The 17,662-nt window shown below is 46.5% G+C and overlaps 1 protein-coding gene across 1 annotated transcript in view; it reads right to left on the bottom strand.

The window, feature by feature from the left end:
- Positions 1-17,662, bottom strand: part of MTOR (mechanistic target of rapamycin kinase) — a 131,130-nt gene that overhangs the window by 17,683 nt on the left and 95,785 nt on the right. Inside the window, exons 35-49 of the mRNA XM_045546143.1 lie at positions 17,361-17,486; positions 17,141-17,272; positions 12,440-12,555; positions 11,493-11,610; positions 8,510-8,758; positions 7,723-7,823; positions 6,390-6,486; positions 6,002-6,100; positions 5,542-5,664; positions 5,165-5,347; positions 4,607-4,741; positions 4,219-4,393; positions 2,259-2,394; positions 814-961; positions 113-235 (exon numbers count right to left, since the gene is read on the bottom strand). Coding sequence (XP_045402099.1) covers positions 113-235; positions 814-961; positions 2,259-2,394; positions 4,219-4,393; positions 4,607-4,741; positions 5,165-5,347; positions 5,542-5,664; positions 6,002-6,100; positions 6,390-6,486; positions 7,723-7,823; positions 8,510-8,758; positions 11,493-11,610; positions 12,440-12,555; positions 17,141-17,272; positions 17,361-17,486 — 2,061 coding nt within the window. The remainder of the gene's footprint in view (positions 1-112; positions 236-813; positions 962-2,258; positions 2,395-4,218; positions 4,394-4,606; positions 4,742-5,164; positions 5,348-5,541; positions 5,665-6,001; positions 6,101-6,389; positions 6,487-7,722; positions 7,824-8,509; positions 8,759-11,492; positions 11,611-12,439; positions 12,556-17,140; positions 17,273-17,360; positions 17,487-17,662) is intronic.

Raw genomic sequence — 17,662 nt, 5'->3', positions numbered from 1 at the left:
ATCACAACAAAGAGGAATCTATCACGTGTGCGTGAACAAATGGGGAAGCAATCCTGTCAAGCATGGGTGTGCAATGGGGGAGTGGGGTCCCTCAAGAGCCCGGTGGCCGTACCTCTGAGCTGGGGCTTTTCAGCCACAGCAGCTTGGCCAGGTCGTCCCCGGCTGTGTTATTGACGGCATGCTCAAACACCTCCACCTTCTGCATCAGAGTCAGGTGGTCATAGTCTGGAGCCATCTGCATCAGAACATAACCTTTCAGTAAGAGAACAGTGGGGTCCAGGTAGCACTGAATTCTAATTTCACCACCATGAACAAAAGGAGAAGGGAGATAAGAACTGCAAAAGGGAAGATGCAGTGACCACACTACCCCGATGACCATAGGAACTCCCAGGGCATAAGAGGTAAGCACTAGGCCTCACCTCAGTAGAACCCTTCTGTGCAGATGAGAGTTCTGGAGGTTTCTTCTTTCTTGTTACTTACGCATTTACTAAACATAACTTCTCTATATGGCCTGTGCTTTGTAAGCATTAGTTAAATATGTGTTGCCTGACATTTATCTGTCCAACCTCCCCTAGGATGATGAAAAATTAATTTCTTGGCTTTAGGGTCCTTCGCTTTCTCAGACAGTTATCTTCTTTAGGACTGACTTCATTAAGCCTCTTCAAAGCTAATTCCCTCAAATAGATTTTTTTCAGTGATAAACATACAGAGAAGAACTAGAAAAGCAGCTCTGTGCAGATTCCCTGACTTGTGACTTTTGCCTCCAAGACACTGAAGGGGTGTTGAGTCTAGTCTGGCAGCCTCATCACATACCCGCAACATGATGCGATGCTCAATGTTGAGGAGGATCTTCTTTTTCTCCCTGTAGTCCCGGATAAGGGCATGCAGCGTGTCACAGTGGGGGACCCAGCCAATGAGGCCTGAGTTGGTCGACAAAGGGATGACGGCGTATCTCTGGATGCTGGTGCCCACAGGAAAGGAGGGTTAGGAAAGAGAGTAGACTTTTGATCAGCTCAGGATACATGCAGGCTATTTTTACAAGCCCTCTGCAGCAGGCCATTGTGAGGCGTGTAATGAGGGACCCTTTGAGAAGAGTAAAGCATCTCGAAAGTGCACTGATGGTATGAAACCAACACGGGTCTTCTCAATTTGCCTAACACACTCAAGGCTTTGGGGGAACAATCAAGTGACTATTTCTGAGGCCAAAATATCCTCTTAACTTAATATTCATGGCTTTTTTTCATTTTGGAGACAGAGTCTCAATCTGTTGCCCCAGCTAGAGTGCAGTGGTGTCATCATAGTTCACTGCAACCTCAAACTCCTAGGCTCAAGTGATCCTCCTGCCTCAGCCTCCTGAGTAGCTGGAACTACAGGCATGAGCCATGATGTCCGGCTAATTTTTCTTTTTAATAGCGATGGGGTCTTGCTCTCGCTCAGGTTGGTCTCGAATTCCTGAGCTCAAGTGATCCTCCCACTTCAGCCTCCCAGAGTGCTAGGATTATAGGCGTGAGCCACCATGCCCAGCCTATATTGATGGTTTTAACAGGAAGAGGAGGCAACAGAGTACTAAGGATGGGAAAGCTTTGGCTGGGCTTTAATCCCACAAGAAGTAAAACATATCAAACTTGGCTGGGCGCGGTGGCTCATGCCTGTAATCCTAGCCCTCTGGGAGGCCGAGGCGGGTGGATCACTCGAGGTCAGGAGTTCGAGACCAGCCTGAGCGAGACCCCCCCACCCACCGGCTCTACTAAAAATAGAAATAAATTATCTGGACAACTAAAAAAAAAAAGTATATATAGAAAAAATTAGCCGGGCATGGTGGCGCATGCCTGTAGTCCCAGCTACTCGGGAGGCTGAGGCAGTAGGATCGCTTAAGCCCAGGAGTTTGAGGTTGCTGTAAGCTAGGCTGACACCACGGCACTCACTCTAGCCTGGGCAACAAAGTGAGACTCTGTCTCAAAAAAAAAACAAAAAAACAAAAAAACCATATCAAACTTGTAGAACCTCTAGTCTAATTGCCACAAATTGTTCCATTCTGGATTTTGGAGGTTGCTGAAGGCATTTCCCAATGAGAATACCCTAAAAATTCTAGAGAATTTTTCTTTTTGTGTTTGACATCTTGGCTATGGATAACTTCCTGCCAGGTACATAATTTTATAATTTATTTCATTAAGATATGTGACTACCCACATGAGACAGATATAGGGAGAAACTAGAAGACTTCTTAAATCTTTGCCATTTTAGAGCATTCTCAATACCTGAGGTTTTTCCGAAGAGATGTTGGATCATTGGCCAGAAGGGTGTTGACCAGGCCAAAGAGCTGCATCACCCGCTCGTCCTGTCTCAGATCCTCATGGCCTTTCAGGAGGAAAACAAACTCATGCCCGTTGCTGCCTGTAAGGAACAGGGGAAGCAGTGAGTGGAGATCAGAGGTTCTCCAACCCTTTAGTTGGGACCACCACTGTATTCAAAAGCTCCATACAGACTACATGTACCTTACGAAATCATACTTTCCCTACAAAAAGAAAAAACAAACCTTAGAATTGATGAAAAGAATGGCTGTGCTGCCGGGCGCAGTGGCTCATGCCTGTAATCCTAGCACTTTGGGAGGCTGAGGCTGGAGGATCACTTGAGGCCAGGAATTCAAGGTTGTAGCGAGCTATGACTGCACCACCACACTCCAGCCTGGGTAAGAGTAAGACCCTGTCTCTATTAAAAAAAAAAAAAAAAGAATGGCCTTGCTTCTGATGGTCCCTGATGACGAATGTTGTTCAAATTAAAACAAAACAAGGCCTGGTGCGGTGGCTCACGCCGGTAATCCTAGCACTCTGGGAGGCCAACGCGGGAGGATTGCTTGAGCTCAGGAGTTCGAGACCAGCCTGAGCAAGAGTGAGACCCCATCTCTACTATAAACAGAAAGAAATTAGCCAAACAACTAAAAATAGAAAAAATTAGCCGGGCATGGTGGCGAGTGCCTGTAGTCCCAGCTACCCGGAAGGCTGAGGCAGGAGGATCGCTTGAGCCCAGGAGTTTGAGGTTGCTGTGAGCTAGGCTAACGCCACGGCACTCTAGTCCAGGCAAGAGAGTGAGATTCTGTCTCAAAAAATATATAAATAAATAAATAAATAAATAAATAAATAAATAAATAAAACAAAACAGGAACTGTTTCTGAGGATCAGGAATGATTACCATTCTCTGCACTCCTTCCTCCCCAACCCATTCTGTCCTCTCCTGTCGTGAAAGGCCTGACCCCTACAGATAGACCACACCCCCCGGAAGTGCAGGTGGGCATGGTGGCAAGAGGGAGAGGCCAGGGTATCTCCCCCCAACATCTGGCTGGGCCATATCTAGAAGCAGCTACGTCCCACAGTCTGGGCTACAGCCTCTGCTGGACGGAGTCTCTCAGGTGCGCTCTTGCTGGGCTCCTTGTCCTCTCAGCTCTGGAGGGCTGGGGTGAGGGTGATAGTTTCTCACTGTTGTGTGTTCCTGGGTGCTCTTGGCTGATTCTCTGAACTTTGCTCACACCTCTGGGAACAGTTCCTTCATGAAACTCTCTTTAATTAAATACCCAAGAACCTGACTGACCCATGTTTAAGTATTAGAAGACATTGGTCCATGGAGAGACAATCCCCCGTGGACCACGATTAATTGGTGCTGGTGAATATGCACTACAATTAAGAACCATGAGTGATCTCTAAGTACCACCAGGGCACTTAGGCCTCTGCAAACTATTCCAGACAGGTAACGCTCTACGCCTAAGGGAAATTCCAAAGTCTGTTAAACAAACCTCACTGAGATTTCATTTCTACTTCAGTTTGTTCATTTTATACAATCATTTCCCACAGAGACTATAACGTTAGCAAAAATAATACTGCAGAGCCAGAGCTCTTTTTCCAAAGTAGCTCGTCACTTTCCACGTTTACATCCAGATGCCTTCTTGTTGGCCCCATCAGCTTCCCAACACCTGCCTACCACAGTCCTCCACGTCATGTGCCTTTGTGCGCGACCGTGATGCTTTGCTTAAGCACAGCTACAGGAATAAACTAAGAGTACTAAGGAGGATGTAAAAAGGAGGAATTCACTTGTCCTCTATGGGGGAGATGTAGCATATGAAAGATTAGTAGTGGGAACGGCAAGCTGTAATTTCAGAAGAGGGAAGGGGGACTCAGCCAGGGTAGGGAGGAAAAACAGGTGACAGAAGTGTGCAGTGGTCCTTACCCATCAGTGTCAACTTCCGGGGCCTCTGCTTGGATGTGATGACTTGTAAAGACGGTGCTATGGATTGAATGCGAATGATTGGCTGGTTGGGGTCATAGGTTCCAGGCACAGCCAATTCAAGGTCCCGGCACATCAGAAGTTTTGGGGAAACATATTGCAGCTCTAAGGATGTGAGCTGTGAATAATTACGAAAGGATTTAGTGTTCTGCCTCCAGGGAGGAATTTAAATGCAATTTAGGTATTTTTCAATGGCTTGCTAATAGCGATTACTTGTCCCAAAGAAGAATTGAAACCAGATGCTTTGGACTGAGTGTTAGAACATTCACAGATAGCAAAACAGAAAGGACTATAATGATGGTTAACCTTGCTAGAAGCCTGAGGATCCTACCTGAGGCAGCTGCTTTGAGATCCGTCTGAACACATGGTAATAGAGGTCCCAGGCTTGCGTGAGGTCCTTGACATTCCCTGACTTCATGTACTTTCTGCACCATTCTTGGGCCTCCATTAAATCTCGACCATATGCCTGGGAGGGAAGTCAGGGCAAATTTGCAAGTGGTCAAAGTCTTACCCACGCTGGGATGCTAAATCCCCAAGCCGACTGCAGAAATCCCCTAGGAGCCTACTGTGGCCAGAAAACGCTGGCAGGGAACTGGTGAGAGCAAAAGCCATACAAGTCTCTAATCCTGAAGCCCCCAAACCAGCAGCATGGCTTATCAGGTACAGAAAGGTTACAGGAGAGACAAGATGACCTCCTGAGGAATCTTGTGATCTTCCAGTTAAAACTTCAGGGGAGTTCTTGTAACTCAATGACAATTGCATTTCTGGTGTTTTTATATCCTGTGGCCTCTATTGGAGAATATCTTATTAAAGTCAGTGGGAAGGCTATATGCGAAGCAGTCTGACAAGGGCCATGGGTCATGTCCTTTCATGCTTTTCTATTCCATACCTGATTAAAGGACGTTTCCTTCAGAGTCTGAGGGCCCCGTTCCATCATAGCATGCAGGGGCTCCAGCACCTCAAACATGCCTTTCACATTCCTCTCCCCAAAGTACAAGCGAGAAGCCTCTTCCAGGCCTTCGTGCCACATCTCATGCCAGAGGATGGCCACTCGGATCAGCTCCTCACTCACCTGGGTCACAGAGAAGGAGGAGAAAAGCAGCAGGGATAAGCTAAACCCAGAAAGGCCTAGCTCAGATAAACAGGAGGTGTTTCTGGTAGCCAGAGGGAGTACACGGCACTGACATGAGGAAGAAAACACTCCCACTGGAGACCTCTGCCTAGGTGACCGGGGTCAGTGACATCCCACGCTGGCTCTGGACTCACCATCATGGCCTGCTGCACCAGCGTGTTACTGTGCTCACACATGTTCTTCAGAATCTTGTTGGCTGCATTGTGACGGGCTGTTGTGGTGGACTTAGAAGCCACAGTCAGGGGGTAGATGAGGGCCTGAAGCAACAACAAAAGGAACATTTGCAAAAGGACGAGTGAAAGGAGCTTGATGTTACTTTTAAGGAGGATGACAAAAGAAGTCGTGAGTATGAGATTCACACCCGCTTGAGTCTACAGTCTACCAGGAAGGAGGCTACTCAATCTTGGAGAAACTCTTTCTTTTTAGGAAGGGCCTTGGGCCACTGCACTGCTAGCTGACAGACCCTCCTGGGGCCAGATAGAAAGTTGGGCTCCCAGTTCCTTCACTTCTGTCTCCAGAGCAGCTTCTGGAAAGGCTGAACACCAGACCAAGAGGTCATGTTTGGATGAGAAGCTGCCCAGGGTCTCCACATACCTGGGGGTGGTACCGGCCAATGTCTGTGAGAAGCTGGTGAATGAGACGTCCCACCAAGGGTCTGGGTGTATCAATTCTTGCAATGAGCTGAGGTATAACCTGGTATTCAAAAAGACATAGTATGTAGCATTTATTCTTCTGGGAAAAGATCAGCTCTTATAACTGGTTTTTGTTGATGCTGTTGGGCTCTGAAATGGTTTATTCACTTCAGTTTTTTAAAAGAAACTAAAGAAAATATGGACACTTGACCTTGGGACCGAGCTCTAGTCTTTAGCAATGTATATATAACACATACGGCCTTGCTACTCTGAACACTGCCATGATTCCAAAGGAAGACACACAGGAGAGAGAATCTGACCCATCCCTATCTGTAAGCAAGTATTCTCACCTGTAACCAAGTATCTATCTGGATGGCTTTCACACCTTCCACTAAGGCTTCATTGACATCTGGCCAGTGACCATAATCAAACCATAAGGTGAGGACTCTGAAAAACGAAAATCAGAAAGTCACAGAAAATCGAGTTTCCCAGTTTATGTCTGTTTGTTTTTCATCTTTAAGGCCTTTAAGGGTTGGGCCCAGTGCCTCCAGCCTGTTATCCCAGCTACCTGGGAGGCTGAGGTGGGAGGATCGCTTAAGGTCAGGAGTTCAACACTGCAGTTAGCTACGATGGTGCCACTATCCTCCAGCCTGGGTGACAGAGTGAGACCTCATTTTCTAAAATTAAAAAAAAAAAAAAAAAGTCCAGGTGCAGTGGCTCACACCTGTAACCCTAGCACTTTGGGAGGTTGAGGTGGGAGGATCACTTGAGGTCAGGAGTTCAAGACTACCCTGAGGAACATAGTGAGACAGCCATCGCTACAAAAAATGGAAAAAATTAGCCAGGTGTAGTGGTGTGCACTTATAGTCCCAGCTACTTGGGAGGCTGAGGCAGGATGATCACTTGAGCCCAGGAGTTTGAGGTTGCTGTGAGCTAATGATGACACCACTGAACTCTACCTCTAGCCAGCCGAGGCAACAGAATGAGACCCTGCCTCAAAAAAAAAAAAAAAAAACAAAACAATTCCTTAAGAAGAGAGTTTGCAGGGACTTAAATCAATGCTCCTCAAATGTGCTTGGTCTCTGGACCCCTTGGGAGCGGGTGTCTGTGATGGGAGGCAGTGCTCTTGACTGAACACCATGGGGATTATCCCGGGTAAATGTGTATGTCATCTCAGATCATGTCAAAGGTCACCATGGCATGAACTCAGACCCTGAACAGATGAGCCAGGATAACCTTTAGAGCGCCAAACATATGCATGTATAAAAGAAGTTGCCTGCAGAATAGTAGCAACAGGGACACCTAGCAGTTAGCCGGCCAGAGATCACCAAAGGAAGCAGGAGGCTGACCTCACCTGTAACCTCTGGACCAATCCAGGTCATTTGTTAAGACCTATCAAAGCTGCTGAGGGATTTTAGAAATACTGTAATTAACAGATGAGTCAATTATTCCCTACATAAGAAACCATGCACACGGAGTTCTCACTCCACTTTTCCTCCTTGTTCTCTGCAGATTTCACCCACACAGGTGTGGCCTGGCCAGCTGTTACCCCTCAGACTGCAGCAGAGAAAAAGGCCCAAAGCTGATCTTGGTGTACTGACTGGGGCCGGGAAGGGAAAGAGGACTTTCACGTGTGACTTCTGTGTCGGCCTACCAGAGTTACGTCCTCCCCTTCCCCGATACCTGAGTGTATCCTGGAGGTTGTTGCCTCGTGACAAGGAGATGGAACGGAAGAAGCCCTGAACAGCGGGAACAGTGTACATCAAGAGGGTTTTGGACAGATCCTGTTGGAACACACGTGTGTTAGTGACATTCTTGCCTTGGCTTTCTCATCCGTAAAAGAGGCAAAACAGCGTACTAAATGGTATCGGCCTCAAAGGGTGGTTATGAGGATTAACCAGTTAATGCATAAAAAACCTTTAAACGGTAGCTGGCACATGGCAAGCACTCAATAAATGGCAATTGGGTCATAGTTGTTATTATCTTGGGCTGACTGACAGTGGCTTCGCAAACAGGATGGCAGGAGGAAGTGGGGCTGAGGCTCTGAACACGCTGATCTCTGGGCCTTCCAGCTGCCCTGGTGCATTCTGAACTGACAGCCCAAGGGGAGGTGGAAGGGGAGAGCAAAAGGCAGAGGACAGATCCCCCAAGCCCTGTCCTCAGAGTGGACCTGCAGATGTGCACGGCCACCCACACACAGGTGCAGGGCATTAAGTGAGTGAGCTCATCTCCGGGGGAAGCACTGCACAGAGCTTATTCTCCAGCTTGGGGGCTCTGTTAGCTCCCCAAACACAAATATACACACAAAAGCACTGTCTCAAGCAATGCTGGGATGGCAGATAAGCAGTATTTTCTAGCTCCATCTGGCACTTCAGATAAAGCCTCAGGTTCCTTTCACCTTAACAACTATCCATTCCCCAGAAAGCCTGGTGCCTTAGTCAGTTCTTAATGAGGAAGAAGGGACAGGTACCTCAGTGACCTTCTTCTGCAGAGGAGAAGGCGTGGGGCTATTCTCTGCACTTTCGGCCTCACTCTCACTGTTGCTGCCCTCGGTGCTGGCTGCCGCGGTGGCAGTGGCAGCTGTGGTGGCAGCAGTGGTGGCGTTGGTGATGTTGGCTCCACTGGTATGACGCAGTTTCTTCTTCTCGTCACGGGCTTGGTTCTGATGCTTATAGTGTAGTACAGCTTCGAAGTTCATCACTGCCCACGCGTGCCAGGCCTGAGTGGGGAGAAAGCCAAGGACAGACAACAGGGCTGTGACCAATAGCAAGGCTTAGAGGAACGTGAGGTCAAGGCTTATGAAGAGCCGTGACTGCCTCTTCTCTGTGGTCAACATAGCAAGAAACCACTTCAATGAGACCTCAGGAATGGGGCATTTTACTAAATTCAACATGACTCATTCATTTCGTGGCGCACTAACTAACTACGTAAGGTACCGTGGCCAGCGCTGTGGGGGCAGGGTACAGCAAGAGGAGCAGGGTCTAGGCCTTGCCTCAAGGGATCTCCTGGCCTTGCAGAGAGCTCACCTACCTACCTAAAGACCTCGATTCTCTGCAAGGTGGAATGCAATGGGGCAATAGAGATGGACAAGAGGAGGGCCGGGGACAGGGGTCTGGAAAGCTTCTTCGAGAAGAGGGATTTGGGGTAGGTCTGGAAGAGAGCTGCGGATGGGCAAGGAGGGAACAAGAGAGAGGGCAACAATGAGGACTTCTTAGCAAGGGGAAGCAGCAGAAGGCTGAAGACAAGCAAGCACGGAGCAGTCCACGGGAAACAAGCCCACAGATGTGACTGAGCTGGGGGTAGGTGCAGGAGAGGAACGAGAGGGAGGCCAGCTGAGCACTGGAGCACAGACTCCCACTTCACTCTGCAGGAAAGCAGAGTTATGCTGGGTTTCAAGTGTATAAAACAGATTATTTAAGAGGGCAGAGTTAGGGGCAAGCAGCCAGTTCTCACACTATTTCAGGGGAGAAAAGTCTGAACAGGTCACAAGACAGTAGACAAAGGAAGACACTGAGAGCACAGGAGCATGACGGAGGGTGGACCTCATCCACCCGACTGGCCCCCGCACCTGGCCTGTGGCCTGACAGAGAACCAGTGTTGACACTGCTTGATGGAAGAAGTCTTTGGCCTTTGTGCTTATTTGGATAAAGGAGCACCATTCCCACCTCTGAGGTTCTGAGCTGTCGTGACTCTACAGTATACCACTGCTTGGCTTAGAGATAATGAGGCAGAGTGTGGTAACTTTGCAGTGACAGCAGGACATTAAATAACCCACTAATAGTTGGACTTTCTGGACAATCAGAAAATTCCTTCGTATCTCTTACTAAAAACCTTTAACATAAATATGTCCACCCTCTCAACTAAGAAGAGTAGATTGATCACAATTAACCTTTACTTGATGAGTAAGAATTCTATGATGACCCAGGTTTAGTTTTCCTGTGCCTTTATTTATTCAACAAGTACCTCTTGTGTATCTGCTATGTGCCTGGCACTGACCTGGGGTCCAGGGGAGAAGACAAACAATCCTGGCATGCACATAGGGCCATAACACTGATGGTAGAAGTTATCATAAAACTAAAGAGATCTATACTAGGAAATGCTTTTAAAAACTAAAACTAGGCCGGGCACGATGGCTTACGCCTGTAATCCTAGCACTCTGGGAGGCTGAGGCGGGTGGATTGTTTGAGCTCAGGAGTTCGAGACCAGCCTGAGCAAGAGCGAGACCCCATCTCTACTAAAAATAGAAAGAAATTATCTGGCCAACTAAAATATATATATAGAAAAAATTAGCTGGGCATGGTGGTGCATGCCTGTAGTCCCAGCTACTCGGGAGGCTGAGGCAGTAGGATCGCTTAAACCCAGGAGTTTGAGGTTGCTGTGAGCTAGGCTGATGCCACAGCACTCACTCTAACCCGGGCAACAAAGTGAGACTCTGTCTCAAAAAAAAAAAAAAAAAAAAAGAACTAAAACTAAAGCTCCTAGAACCAGCTTTTTTCTTGGGATTTGCTTCTCTCCTGAAAGCTGAATGAAGGAAAGTAACTCTGATTACGGGACAGCTCTGATTAGTAAAGTTCCAGTTAATCCAGGGTTTACCGGATTTACTTTTTCAGCTTTGCACATGGAGCTGTCCTAGAGAGAGTACTGCTCCTATCACAAAATGGACATTTTTCAGACCAGAATGAAGCATGCTGAAACGGGGGTAAGATTTTTGTTATAAGTGCTTCTGCGGTCTTCAAATGCAAGTTGTGGTCTCAGAGGGATTAATTCACAAAGTATCAGCAAGTTAAGTAGATACTAGAAAGAACAGATGACACCTGCTACACCAAGCAGCTATTACCAGGAGGCCCTTCAGAAATATTAAAAAAAAAGAGAGAATGTGTGTTCTCACCAAAGATATGTACTTCCAAGAGTTACCCCTCCATCAGTCAATCACATCCTTTATGTATTTTCTAATTCTGTTTATCTTTTTGAAAAGTGTCCTGTAATATAACAGGATGTTACTCAGATCTTTCCAATAAAAGCAAAGAAAGTAAAGGTTTTAGCTTAACTAAGGAGGAGCAGACAGGGATGGAAATCAGAAAAACGTTGAGCAGGAACAGATGGCCCAAGGGAAGATACAGTTCTAGAGACTAACCGTGTGTCCAGATGCTCCTAGGAAAACAAGCAGCTCAGAGTCTACAAGACAGCAGCAGTCCCCAGTGCCATACACAGAATAATGGGGTAATAAGTATTTCTCAAATAAAAGAATCAATTCAGCTTTCTGTATCAATTAAACTTGTAAGGGAAATGCAGGCTCCTTGGGCCTCTGACAGACAGGCCCAGGGACTCAAGAAGCAAAGTCACAGGACCCGACCCACTCCACAGAAGTGCAGCTGTAACTACTAGCAGCTGGCAGGACACGGGCAAGACTGCCAGGGTGCTGGGTTTTACACATGCCCCTGCCTCCAAGTCACCTTGTACCAGCTGCGGTCGTGCTCCGTGGCGGCACTGTAGTACTGCAGCACTTTGGGGATTGTGCTCTCGTTGATGCCCTGTAGGTTCAGCTGCCATTCCCCAAGTTTCAGGAAGCATCTGAAATGAGAGAAACAAGCCCCGTGTTGCTCCCTCCTCAAAATAGCCCTCCTAAGAGAACCACCAATTTTAGGGGAACACTGAAGCCTTTCTGGTATTTACTCTGCCTCTGAGGAGGCAACGTGATGAAACCAGCAGAATTTTCAACTGTATGAAAGGAAAGAGATGGGCTTTTGAGATAAATTTTTAAGGTATCACCTTTCCTTCTTGACCTTTGTCTTTCAATGACAGCATAAACCAGGTGCCTGGTGCAGGTAGGTCTGTATGGATCTATCTACCCCAGACCCAATTTTTGTGTGTGATAGTTGTTGAGTGTTACTTTTCTTATTGATTGCTATATGCCTTCTCTCTTACTCTTCCCTTCCCCTTCACTCTTTGTAATGATAATATTAACAGCTGACATTTACTGATGGCTACTGTATCCCAGCTACTGATCTAAATGCTTGATGTTGTTCTCTTTCCATTAAGCCTCACGCCACCTTAGGAAATAGGAACTCTTACTATCCCTCTTATACCATGAGGGCACTGAGGCACAGAGAGGTTCAGTAACTTCTCTAAAGTCACACATCAAACTAGTAGCATATCTGGCATTTGAAAACAAGGATTTTAATTCTAAAGCCAGACACCAGGAGAACAGCACGTGGCTAGGAATGCAAGTGGCAGAGACTTTGGGGCAGCACGATTTGATGGCTGCCTGAGATCCCTACTGGAAAAGGAAAGAGATGTCAGCAATCAGCCACCCAAGGAGCCTTGAACTCCCCCTCGCTGAAGAAGCTGCTGGGTTGGCAGAGCTGGAATGTGACTGGCCCCAGGCCAGTGGGGACCTCACCGGGCCATGAGCTTGTGCAGTTCCTGTTTGTGCTGCTGGTCCTCGGTAGCGATGGCATGCTGGGCCTGCTGCTGCATGGTCTGGACAAAGTGCTGCATGTGCTGGAAGGCATCGATCTGTAGCAGGACAAAGGCACAGACAGCCCCTTGGCATGCGGCCCAACTCAAAGGAAAGGAACTACTGTTCATCTGATAGGCACATGGGTCAACCCCTCTCCGAACAGATCACCCTGGATCACAGGGTGAGGACCTCATGGGACAAAGGACTGAGGACCAGGGCATGATGCTGGAGAGGGCTGGATTTTTCAAAAAGAGTCATGATTTATTCAACTCAAGTCTTAGCTCTCTTTTGCCAACTGTAATTACCAGTTTTATAAGCCTTGGGTAAGTTTCATGCCTGGCTACCTCATATAACAATTCATATGAAGTAATTTGAAACAACTGCTTACTTCACTATCAATATGTTGCCCTAGGGGAAACTGGGCTTATGGGGGATTGTTTCAGGCTAGTAAAACTTTGGTATTTGTTTACAACACTGTGGTATCTTGGACACTCCAGCGTAGCAAAACTATAGATTTAAAAATCAGATAGAACCCTCAGCACCCAAATAAGAATACAGGGATGGGGTGAAGCCCCTCATGCATTCAAGTGGAAGAGGGCGAAGACATTAGCTAAGCAGACATTCAGTTGAACAGGGTGGCGTGGGAACAAGATCTTCAGCACATCCTTCAGCACATCCAAACAGTTCGATCTATTTACACCACAGGTTTTTACACAAAGTGAGCAGGAGGCACGCGAGTTAGGAAGAGATAGCTAAACTAGGGAAGAGCAGAGACACAGAGTCAGATCTGGGAGTACTGCACAAGCCTGCCATGTCCAGGCATACCAGCACCTTAATAAATGGGGTCCACAGCACTTTTTAAAGGGGGAAAAAACTTTTCTGTTTTTGTCTAGAGGAAAAAAAATACTCAGACAAACAAAAAAGTAAAGGGCTTCAAGGATGGAGACAGATATAACGTACAAACATCACAAGCTCAAATGGAAAAATGGCAAAATCTAAATCCAGTAAGGTAGGGAGAGGACACATTACATGAGAGAATGTGAAAAAGCAGCTGTGTTTTTTGCTGCAGAAGAGGAAAAAAATCAACACTTCAAATAAATAAAAGGTCTCCTATGGTAAATAATATAAGAGGTGTTTTTCTTTTCTTTTTTTCTTTTCCTTTTAAATAAGAACATGTCAATTATGATGGCCTGGAAGGAAAATGAAACACCCTGGCTTGAGGGCCAGGACCAACCTCAGATACTTTTCAATATAAAGAATTATTGGCATCAAGAGATAGGGCTTGGCCAGGCGCGGTGGCTCACGCCTGTAATCCTAGCACTCTGGGAGGCCGAGACGGGTGGATCGCTCGAGGTCAGGAGTTCGAGACAAGCCTGAGCAAGAGTGAGACCCCGTCTCTACCAAAAATAGAAAGAAATGATTTGGACAGCTAAAAATCTATATAGAAAAAATTAGCCGGGCATGGTGGCGCATGCCTGTAGTCCCAGCTACTCGGGAGGCTAAGGCAGTAGGATCGCTTGAGCCCAGGAGTTTGAGGTTGCTGTGAGCTAGGCTGACGCCACGGCACTCACTCTAGCCCGGGCAACAAAGCGAGACTCTGTCTCAAAAAAAAAAAAAAAAAAGAGAGAGATAGGGCTTAACCCAGAGCCAGGATGATGTGACAAACAATTGATCAGGAAGCTAATCCATGCACAGGGCAGAGCACACAGATGTTCCAACAGTTAACAAGACACCTGTCTCCCTCACACACTTGCCTTCACAGAGTTCCATTATTCACTACTGGCTTTGAAAAATGAACCACATTAGCATCCTACATCTGGGAAGTGATAAATGTTCCTTTAGTTTTTCTCCTAGGAGAACTACAACGACCAGACTTAAATCTGATTAAAAAAGAAAAATGAATTGGGAAGCAGTACTAAAAAGATCAATCACTGAAAAGGTAACTGATGACTAAGTGTGATCAGTGTATACATCAAGCAGGCAGGAACTAAACTAGGAACTTTGACGCCAGGTGCTTTTCAGAGCTCATAAGCTCTGTGTCATTAACAATCCAGACACAGAGTTTAAACTCTGGTGGACTTAACCAGGGGCTGAACAAAAATAAATTGCCAAAGCTGGCTATTACTTTGGATTTGAAACCCAATATTATGTTTATCCAGCATGGAAGAATCCAGTATCTTCTACTCTATGACATGAGGCAACTTATTTTCAAGGAATTGAAAATGATCTATTTAAAACCTCTTTTCTCCATTCCCAGGAAATGAAGAGGGGGGAAAGTGATTCTTTTCCTCTTACAAATGAAGAAGCAGTCACTTGGAGGAAGGAGCTTCTCTCAGGCCCACAGAGTTTTAGCTAGGAACAGCAATCTTGTTCTAGACTGCATGGGCAGTTTGTGGGCAAGAATGATGGATTTGGTTCAGTGGAACTTCATGGAAGGACTACCCCAACTCTAGATCCTGTGAAGTGTCCTGTCTAGGAAAACACTTTACATATATATACCTGTCGCCTAATGCCTTCCAGCATACCAGGGTCTGCTTTTCTTCAAACATTTCATTTGCCTTAGGCAAGGCAAAGAGTAGATCTTTGTTTACAGTAGACAAAAGGTAGGCTCAGAGAGTGCCTTGTTCAGAAGCACAATTATTTTATTTATTTATTTATTATTTTGAGACAGAGTTTTGCTCTGTTGCCCTGGGTAGAGTGCAGTGGCATCACCATAGATTACTGCAACCTCAAACTCCTGGGCTCAAGCAATCCTCTTGCCTCAGCCTCCTGAGTAGCTGGGACTACAGGTGTGCATCAGCACGCCCGGCTAATTTTTCTATTTTTTTTTTTTTTTTTTTGAGACAGAGTCTCGCTTTGTCGCCCGGGCTAGAGTGAGTGCCGTGGCGTCAGCCTAGCTCACAACAACCTCAAACTCCTGGGCTTAAGCAATCCTTCTGCCTCAGCCTCCCGAGTAGCTGGGACTACAGGCATGCGCCACCATGCCCGGCTAATTTTTTCTATATATATTTTTAGTTGTCCAGATAATTTTTTTTAATTTCTATTTTTTAGTAGAGACGGGGTCTCGCTCAGGCTGACCTCGAGCGATCCACCCGCCTCGGCCTCCCAGAGGGCTAGGATTACAGGCGTGAGCCACCGCGCCCAACCTAATTTTTCTATTTTTAATAGAGACGGGGTCTCACTGTTACTCAGGCAGATGTCGAACTCCTGAGCTCAAGCAGTCCTCCCACCTTGACCTCCCAGAGTGCTAGGATTATAGGTGTGAGCCACTGTGCCTGGCCCAGAAGCACAATTATTAAGTAGTCAGTTTTCTTTGGGTAGCTCCTCAGCTACAAAGATGTGACATCCCTAGCTCTGGGCTTGAAGTGCAAGCACTTAACTTTAAATAGGTTCCTAACTTTTAACACCCCCAGAATTTGTGCTACTATGAAAAAGTCATACTCCATGGAGAAGTTGGGCTGTAGTCATATGTTGAAAGAAATCTCTCCTTGGTTGAGATATTACCCAAAAGACTCCTTCTGCAAGAAATTCAAAGACTTGGAGGCTTTGCATAGGAAGGAAATCAGATTATATTCAGATCCAGCACCTTCTGTTTTTTCTATTTGCCTGCAGGAGGTCAGGCTTTGAATCAGAAATGCTCTGGCCTGGGAGGCTCACAGAGACTGAAAAAGAAAACAAAACGATGAAAATAAACAAATCCCAAAACTGCACATTTGGAGAAGGAAACTTGGGTCATTAGTGTTGAAGTAAATCCCAGTCAAAGACCAGGTGCCTGAGTGAGGGCTGTTGGTCCCACTCTGGGTGGCATTCACAGCCACACTGAGTCAGTCATCTGCAGAGTCAGTCAGTCTCTGAATCTCCTAAGTATGCCTGCAGCAGAGACACAACTTCTATTTTATCACATCTTTCCACAGCGGTTGCACCAGTGGCTGGGTTTTGCTCCTTTCTCATCTCAGGCGCCACTGTGGGGACAGCAATAGGAGGAGAAGGCCAGCTGGGACTCCCTCCTCCTTTTGCTAAGGAAGATGATAGAGATGATTTTGCCTCCAAGGCCTACTGTTTGTTAATCACCATCATCCAGGGAGACTGTTTTTTTAAAAAAACAAACAAACCAGGAGCCCCATCTATTTCTCAAGGGCTTGTCTGTAAATAAAGTAAGAGGAATTCTACATTGACTTCAAGATAACTTTCCCTCCTAGCTTCAGCATTACACCCTGTGTGTTGTTGCTTTTAAATCCAAATTGATGATAGGAAAGGAGACTAGAAGTCTGAAAAAAACAAATTGGCCTTGTGAAAGTTCTAGTCTGTGTTTTTGAACATATAGTATTTCTGTACTGACAGCCCATCTTCTCTTAGGGGACATAAGCTGTGCCTTTTCTATGTCCCGGCACTTTCTGGATACCAATAAATATAACCGTGATCACATCCATTGGTTTCATCAATGGTATATGTGCATCTCCTCAACTATGATTCACTTTGTGAAATCAGACCAAATAGCTTCACAACAGGAAGAGACTCCTGACATTGCAGGTAGATGGTTTAAACACTGTTTCCTTTCTGGCTTTAAGGAGGCAGTGAGAAGCAGATTAGGGGAGCATTCTGGAGAAGGTGGTCTGTTGCCAGATGGATTGAGATACAGACCTTGCGAGCGCTCTTCCACATGTTTTTCATGTAGGCATAGGTCACCTGAGGGTGAACTGTTGGCAGAGGATGGTCAAGTTGCCGAGATGGATCAACTCCCAGGAGCAATACTAAGGTTTTATGAGCAAGAGCCTTAAAAACAACAGAGGCTAGGTTATAGACAGAACCGTTTGGCCGAGGGGCACCATGCCCTGCCCTCGTTGGGGTAGAGATCACTCACCAGCCTGCCACTCTTGCCACACAGGCTTGCATACTTGAGCCAGGTTCTCATATCCTCATGAGGGCTGACCACAAGGGATCGCACCATAAGGATTTTCTGCCAGTCCTCTACGATACGCTGGCAGCCCTAGAACATTCAGAAATAAGGATTAGATACATTCTCTGCTATATCTTTTTTGTTGGTGATGAGACAGTGTCTCACTCTGTTGCCTGGGCTAGAGCGCAGTGGTATCATCATAGCTCACAGCGACCTCAAACTCCTAGGCTCAAGTGACCCCCCTTCCTCAGCCTCTCGAGTAGTTG

Source organism: Lemur catta, chromosome 3 (assembly GCF_020740605.2).
Source record: "Lemur catta isolate mLemCat1 chromosome 3, mLemCat1.pri, whole genome shotgun sequence".
Classification (NCBI taxonomy): Eukaryota; Metazoa; Chordata; class Mammalia; order Primates; family Lemuridae; genus Lemur; species Lemur catta.
Note: the sequence above shows the minus strand (reverse complement) of the source record. Positions and strands in the feature narration are given on the sequence as shown.